At 40.6% G+C, this 8,556-nt stretch overlaps 1 protein-coding gene across 1 annotated transcript; it reads right to left on the bottom strand.

The window, feature by feature from the left end:
* Positions 1 to 917: 917 nt before the first annotated feature.
* On the bottom strand, positions 918 to 7,915 carry LOC121081686. Its single transcript, XM_040580891.1, has 2 exons — positions 7,722 to 7,915; positions 918 to 2,307 (listed from the first exon to the last, which is right to left on the bottom strand). The coding sequence occupies exons 1-2, from the start codon at positions 7,886 to 7,888 to the stop codon at positions 1,827 to 1,829; spliced, it is 648 nt and encodes a 215-aa protein (XP_040436825.1). The 5' UTR covers positions 7,889 to 7,915; the 3' UTR covers positions 918 to 1,826.
* Positions 7,916 to 8,556: the final 641 nt, after the last annotated feature.

The raw sequence follows: 8,556 nt of genomic DNA, 5'->3' as shown, positions 1-8,556 counted from the left end.
GCTGCTACCCTTCTCTGTCTTACACTGTGGTCAGGAGACATGAGGCAGGGTTATGTGCACAGGGCTGACTTGTGGTGCCCATATACACTGTTTTAGTCAATGTAAATAATAGCTATGTTTTCTGTTTTCCTGTTTACAAAAGTAATTTCCACAAGGAGGGTGAGGGGCACAGCCAGGGACTATTTCACTGCAGTGACAACTCCTTGTTCTGTAACTGAAAATCTAATGCTAGTGAGTAGTGATGTGGCGGTTTGGCATCATTGCCAATGAAGGAATACTGTGATGCCATGCTGTATCTGGGTAGCACCCTCAGCCTGAGATCAAGCTGAATTACTACCACTAACAAACACATCCAATGTGTTCTTGGAGGAGGTGTTATCTATGATTTACTGATAGGGCAGGTGAGCCCAGGGCTTGATTTCCTTGGGGTCAGGGAGTGAGTCAAGAGCAGGACCGAGAGCAGTCCCCCCTTGGCTGGATAGGAAAGGAAGTGGGTCTTCTCCACAGCCTCAGCCTTGCTCTCCTGCCACCCTCCAAGACCCCCCCTCCTTAGGCTCAGAGGCACTATAGATGCTTCAGGCATGCATCCACTGTGGAGGTACTGCAGGGACTTTTCTCTGTCCTTTACTTAGGAGAGGCAATGCCAAATTCTGCCTAACAAAGCCAATTTGTATTTCCACCGCTGTGCTGTACACAGGGAATCTACAGTATAAAGTGTGATGGTAGACTGACATTAAAGATGGTTCCCTTCCCTCTCTGCTTTTTCTGGCAACAGCTGAACATGCACCGACAGCACACCTTCCATTACTAATATTTTGAAACTTAGAGCAGGAGAGTGCCTCAGACCGCAGCCTTATAACGTAATGAAGAATACGCACAGCTGCAGTAACAACCACATAATTATTTAATTAGTTTTTGACAGCTTCAAATTGCAGAGGCAAAGGAATGCATGAACCGCACATGGAAACCTGCCAGCAAAGGTTTTACACGTACACAGATGGTTTTAGCTATTGTAAGCGCAAAGCCAGGTTGCTGTACTATTACTGCAAAATCTAATAGCACATCATGCACTGCAGGAGCTATATCAGGGGAATAAAAATGGCATATGTAATTATTTCTTCTCCTTTATGTCATAGTGTTGCTTTTGTTGTATTTAACTTCCCATAACTGAGCCCTGTGAGATCAAAGATGGGAATATTTTAGCACTAATTTAAGTAATCTGTAAAGTAACAGCTTCTTTGGGCTTTTGGAATAAGCAATTATAACACCACTAATTAACATTATATATCACTTTCTATCTCAAAGTCCTCTTATGGTTATGAATTAATCAATACCTCTGTTGGCAAGTTAAGTATTGGTTTTCTTTCTGAATTTTTATTCTGAAAAAAAGCAGGCTAAGTCTTGGAGAAGTGTAATAATTTGCCAGTCCACAGTGTGATTCGGGGACAAAAGAGACATTAAATTAAGGATTTCCTCAGTTTTCATTTGACTCTGTGGAGAGCTAGAGCAAGAAACGTCAAGACAGAAATGAAGGAAAAATAGCTGCCTGCAACAAAATGGATGAGGAGGGCACTAGCATTAGTCGCAATCTGTCTTTGGAAAACAGATTATTCCAAAGGGGAAGATAATAATTTAGAAGTGAAGTGAAGCCTAATGTACTGTAAATATTTGCTCGTCTGCTGCTGCAAAGCCAACACCCATCTTCCAAGTCACTCCAAAGTGTTTATAATTTCCATGTGTCACAGGCTCCATGATTTTATATTACAGGGGAAGTGATTTCTCCGGAGTGCACCTAATTAAGGCTAACAGTTAAAATAAAACATGAATTAATTCAAAACTTCTCTCTGTGCTCTAAATGAACACAAACGTCTGAGGTTTAAAAAGTTAAGTCCCCCTTTTTTCCCCGTAATTGTAGTTTTCATATTTTCCAGCCTTTGCTTTTTATGGTTCTGGCTGGGATAGGAAATGCTAAAAGCCCACAAGAAAAGGCTATTCCCATAGAGCTGTGTAAGATATTCACAACAAAAACCTAAACCATGTGGAACACATGTGGTTTCAAGTTTCACAAGAAAGTCAAAACCCAGACTCTGTTGAAGTTTGTAACACGGTTTGAATGAAACTGGGCCCATTTTCAAGAAAATCTGGTCAGATTCCTGGTTTGGAGTTGGAACCATCCGAAATTTACAGTGTGGAAGGTCTGAGAAGTCTTGGGGCCTGATCCCACTGATGCTTCGAGGGGGACTTGCTGTGGAAGGGTGGTGAGCGGAGGGGACCGCAGGACTGTGGTGCATAGCCGGTGTGAGAGAGCTGTGAAAACAAGCACAGAGTTAGTGGGTCTCCTGATGTAGAGGACTGTAGTAAAGGAAGAGTTGTATGGAGGTCATGTGGCTCACATCCAGTGTGGGAGGTCTAGCACGCCCCTCCAAGGTACCTTGCTATACCTTTTCATGTGTTCTCTGCACAAGTCTGAGAATAAAAGTTAGGTCACCCCAAATACTTCAGGACTGTATCCACCACTACATTCCATTTTGTAGGATTTATGTGGGTATTATTGCAGCCACAGGGAAAACAGAGCTTTATTTTACTTGCAGCGATCTCTCTGACTAAAGAAATGAAAGACTGTGAAGAAATTCTTAGCACCTGTGATGAAGCCATACACACAGAAATCTTTGAAAACGCCAATTCCAGATTAGAATATTTGCTTCACTGTCCTGCAATAACCCACTGCAAATCAGCATCAGGAGGTACACACTTTTTCAAGAGCTGTATATAGGAAAGAGTCACTTGCTGATGCTGCAACAGCAGTCTCTAGAGATGCTATCAAAGTAAAAATTATGAGCTAAATTGTGGTATTGCAAAGATGAATATCTGAGCAGATTTTTTTCTTGTGTATTCCTAGAAACATCTTTAGCTGAGCTACTAAAACCACTGTAAATTATTGAAACTGAAAGGTTTCTCTATGGCTAATTGCTTTTAGCATTTCTGTCAATGCAAGCAATAAGAACAGGCTAGGAAACTTATTATCAAGGTTTAAATAATATGACTAGAATGGAATATTATGTTTATTAGACAGATTTATTTCTTGATCTCATACACATAAATACTAATACATTCTTTCACATATATTGCTATGTTTGGGAATATTTAACTGAGAAAATAAAACCTGTTTTATTCTAACGCCAAAATTTAAGCAAAGAACAGAGTGATGGCTTCTGAGTACAGGGAAGAACAGCATATGTCTGTGTATGAGGTAAAAGCTCTGTACCAGACTAATGAACACTGAGTATAGTTTCCCTGTTTTCTCTGATGATATCTTGTGTGTGCACTTCTGTGAGTTCAGCACAGTGAGGGCAATAGTCAGGCTCACAAGTGAAATTCAGCTCATTGCAGCTCCAGTTCTTCTATCTGCACTCACTTTGATTAAGCATAGGTCAGTCCTGTGCATGATAATTATTTATTACGCTCTCAGTACTACTTTTTTTTTTTTTTTATGCCTGTGTTTTGTCTTTAGATGACATTATAAAGTCCCTTTTGCTAGCAAGTCTTTTAATGCAGCATAGTTCTGCTCTGAATCTTAACAAATGTCCACAGTGTGCAACTTTTGTTATCCATGCCTGCTGGTTTTCCTTTTAATAAAAATACTAAAGGAAGCAGACACCATCATCCACCAACCTGCTTACCCAAGATCCAGTCTGACCATACATTCATCTTGTCCAGAATTAGCTGAAAATCTCCCAGATGACTGAGTTTTCACCACTTCCCTAAGTGACAAAAAAATGCCTTTGTGGTTTGTCATGATGCTGTTCTCTTGTTCAAAAAGAACTTGTGGGAAACACCCCTAAACCAGCCTTGTTTTCTTTTAACACCATCCGTTTTCCCTGGTGCCTCCAAGAAGCAAACAGCAGATGAGCTTTGGGGATGTTGAGACCACTACCAGGTTACTGCTGCTCTGCGCTTACAGTCTGCCTGCATCTGCTTCTAAGCTCTTTCTTTGGTTGGAAAGTCTTTCGGGTGCAGGCTGCAGGGGCAATGGTACCCCCACTGCAACAAGCTGCGAAGGATCATCTACCACCTCATGGAGGTCCAGTCCAACGTCTCACTTCTCTTCACACCAGTCTGGCACAGGGGGCTGGTTCTGTGCTGGGCACTCACTGGGCCCACATCTGGTTGCAGAGTCCCTTAGCAGGTGATCACAGATACAACACTGGCGCGAACAGAAAGTGCTGCAGGAGGAGGTTTTTATGGGGTGGAGGTTACTAGTAGGAATGAGAATTGCAATGCCCATGTGAGCTCTGCTAACAGGGATGGTAGCTTGAGAAAGCTGCAGTGTGAAAACTCTCTTTTGTTCATAGGACAATAATCAACCTAAATGTGCTTAGAACAGAAACAGAAAATCTAAGAGATCCAATTTAGTTCACCATGGCAGAGTAGAAATGGAAAAATTCCATCTGTTCTGTTTCAGTACCAAAATCTATTTTATACTTATTCTGCAATATTTGTCAGCATAATTATAAAAACTAGAGAAGATTCATTCAACAGGTGATTACAAAAATCAAGGAGTGGCATATTGTTTTTAAAAATCATATTTATTTGTAATGATTGCATTGCAGAATGGCAGTATTTCTGTTTGGAAGGTTTCTTACCCAGTTCTAAGGCTCAGTTGTGCTGAATTGCTAGTATTTAACAATAAGATCAGTAGACCTTAAAAAACGGAGAGAAAAAGAGAGAAAGCAGAAGCTGCTATGGATACTGCCAAACCACTTCTCAGCTTTGCAAAATCAAGCAATGGGCGAGTTTCCCACCACAAAATCAGCATAAATACCTTTTGAAATTGCTTACATTTTTTTTTTGGCAGTTGCCACCCCAATATTCTGATGGCACTTTGATAACTTATCAAAAAATCTTTAAATAAATTTTCTTTCAAAAGGAGATTTAAAAGTATTTTGTTGCTTGTTTGTGCAACATATCTTTTGTACTTCTTGATGTTGTATCAAAGGTCCTGGCATAGTGCTGGCATTCTCTTGCTTCTAGGAAGCCTGGTTCTGTCTCCTTTCCTCAGGTTGACTGGCATCTTACTCAACAAACAGCTTCATTCACTTCAGCAGCTTGGTGGAATTAAACATAGCACAATCTTACCTCTAACAATTAGTGTTTATTATGTTGTCTGTTCTTCCCCAATAAAAAAGAAATATCACTATTTCACAGATTTTTCCATTAGGAAGGATTGTATGGAGTTCCACATTTAATGTCATTCCACACTTGAAAACTATTTGCAGTACTTACTTTGGATTACAACTAAACAGCAAGTTTTGATTGAAAGAATGGTTGCGACCCAGTCATTAACTACCATATATGTCAATTTGAAATGATGGAAATAATTGCCATTGACAGTTTTACTTTGTAGAAACCTATTTTCCTCCCTTCAGAAACTTTTTTATCTTGGTTTACTGGAAAAAGCGAACAAACACAAGGAAATGCTTTCAAAATTATCAGCTTCAACAGAACACCAGTAATCACTTTGCATAATCCACATCTGGGCTCAATCCAGTTTTCCTTAATTAGCTACAAATGCAATGTCTGCTGCTATGTCTCAAATTGTCACTGCATGTACCTATTAAAGTGGAAAATGAATTGGATTCTCAAATTAAAGACTATTACTTAGGTGGTTAAGTGGATTTAGAAACTGGCACTGCTTGTACTATAAATAGTACAAAGGTCACTATTTTTCAGCTCTTAGAACCAGGGCACTTCCATTTTGTGAAGATCACAATGGCTACATACCTTAGCAAACAGATGTTTAACCAGTCAGTAACCAGTAAATCATACACAGACACTCAGGCCTTCTATTTATCCTGTAAATACAAATATTATTTTAAAATAGTGAGTAACTGTAGCTTCTCTGAATCTGAGGTCCATGTGATTGCTTTTCGTGTTTCCCTAGTTAAGGCTGGATGTGGTATTCACATCCAACTAAAAGCCCATGCTGTGTTTACGTCAAAGTGCTCCAGTTAGCTGACCCACACTGTTCCAGAGGTGACAATGTTGTTCAAAGGATGGGAAGATCAAGCAGCTAACTTGCCCAGGAGTATCCCATTGCTCTTGAGATCTGGGGTAAAGGATACATGAAGTCATATATTTTGCCTGCACTGGGAAAAGAAAACAGGTCCTCCTCAAACTTCTAGAACTTGTTATGAAAGGAGAATGTGCCTTACTAAACATGCGAGTAGTGTAGGAGTCGAGCAGGTAGGTGAAAAACTTCTTTCAGCCCTTTAGCGTTATCAGTTACATTTCTCATTATGTCATTCATGTATATATGTATATGTATGGCTTCAAGTTGCACCAGCGGAGGTTTATATTGGCTATTAGGAAAAATTCCTTCACTGAAAAGGTTGTCAAGCACTGGAACTGGCTTTCCAGGGAAGTGGTTGAGTCACCAACAATGCAGGTGTTTAGAAGACACATAGACGTGGTGCTTAGGGACATTGTTTAGTGGTAGACTTGGCAGTGTTAGGTGTGTGGTTGGACTTGATGATCTTCAGGGTCTTTTCCAACCTAAATGATTCTATGATTCTATGACTGTATGCACCACTGTCCAGTCACAACATCCCATTTTTACCGATGGTCACCCAAACAAGAAATACGGGTGTTCCTTGGTGTCCTGTTGGCTGGAGAAGAATATTGAAGTGCAGCCCCGTGTGCATAGGACCCTTGTTGTCAGCACTGCCATTGCCATCCCCAGTGCTCCCTTCACCAAGCTTTTGTCAAACCCTAGCTTTGAAAAGAGAAAAATTATCTGTTCTTGATTTTTTTTAAACTCAAAGCTGCAAGTGAAAACCCAAGAAAAACTTGAAATTATTTCCTGTCTCTGCCTCTGCTTTCTTTTTCCCCAAAGTTTTTCCACACTGATGCATTGTTAAAGGCATGATCCAACACTTAGTCAAGCCAACAGAAGCTTTTCCAAGGGCTTGAGCATATGACAGATTCATATCTAACTGGAAATGTAAAAATGGCTTTACAGCTGATTTTGCTACAGGAAAACAATGAAAAAGTATTTGGTACTTAGACCAAGAAACATGGTTACTAGCTTTCACTCTGATTTCTAAATCCCTGGGAACAAATCTGGCAGGCCACTGTGCTCCTTCAGCTCCTGGCTATGACATGCAGGAATGAAACACAGTCCTCAGATTCAGGTTGGTGTGCATGTGTCCAGGGACTGGCTTTGCTTCCCTCCCGCTCCCAACCTGCACACACTGTGCGCCTCTTTGTGAAAATACACTCAATAACATCTGTAGATATTTTGCCCTGGAGCAGTCCTTTGGTACAGAAATGGCTTAATTTAAATAAAATAAACCATTCTTTGAAACTTTCTCTCCCTGCCACCCTCGGCCTGTGTAAACCTGATGTAGCTCTTTGAAACTCAGCGGAGTTGCTCTAACTACAGGACAGTGCTGCAGGGAACACCAAGCACTAAGGAACCAAGGCTACTAAGGAAGAGCAGAGTGGCCCCAGCAGGTGTCTAAGGAAGGAGCACCAACACAGCTGCCTCCACTGCAGTTGCATAGGACACAAGTGAGACGGGGAAGTCCAACCTGAAAGAAGGAATCTTAAAACTGAGAATTTGGAAGGTGTTTCTATTGTATTCTACAATAACTTCTCCCCTCCTGCCCCCCCCCCGCCCCCCCCCCCCCCCCCCCCCCCCCCCCCCCATATTTATGAGGTACCTGATCTCTTCTTGGGTGTCATGGAACAGGTCTATTGATTTGACTGGAACCAGGCTGATGTATGTGAGCGGAGGCTCTGGTTGACTGCTCAGAGCTTGGCTTGTGGCTGCAAAAGTGTGCAGAAAAATCTGTCCCAAAATATGCTGTCCAGCTGTTTCATACCCCATTTATTAGTGACAGCAGTTGGGACTCAGTTCTTGTCTGCTTTCCAAAATGTGCTACTAAGGAACTGGAGATTAAAATTATTTCTCTTTCTGTTCACGTTTTCGGTTGGTTGACTTAGGTAAGATGTTCTCTTGGAAATGTTGTTTAGTAATATCCACAACTATTTCCAAATGAACTAAATTTATTTTCTATATAATTAAAAAAAATATTAATGACAAATTGGAACCTTATGGACTATTAAAACTCTCTGATAGAAAGAAATGTCAGCATGATTGATATACAGAAATACTCTTTTGAAAGCCATTAGAAAGCTGTGTTCAAGTCTTTGAGCTCTTGGGAGAAACCTCACTAAATTGCTTCCTGTTGTCTAATTTCTGAAGATATCTTGCCCAAAAGCAACACAACAGTAGAATCATGCCAGGAATACAAACACCAGGTGAGCCACATGCATCAGCATTTGTGGGGAAAATATCCTTTTTTGTTTGTTATGCAAACATTTTATTAGGTAGGAAGAAGAGAAAACAATAGCTGGAATCTCTAGATGCTCTGAGTAAATTACTTGCTTTGGAAACATTACTGTGTCAAGGACACTAAATCCCATGAAACCGTGACAACCCAAAACATACCTGGCTGAACCAAAAGTAGAAAAGAAAAATACATTTAAAATTTA

Source organism: Falco naumanni, chromosome Z (assembly GCF_017639655.2).
Source record: "Falco naumanni isolate bFalNau1 chromosome Z, bFalNau1.pat, whole genome shotgun sequence".
Lineage (NCBI taxonomy): Eukaryota > Metazoa > Chordata > Aves > Falconiformes > Falconidae > Falco > Falco naumanni.
Note: the sequence above shows the minus strand (reverse complement) of the source record. Positions and strands in the feature narration are given on the sequence as shown.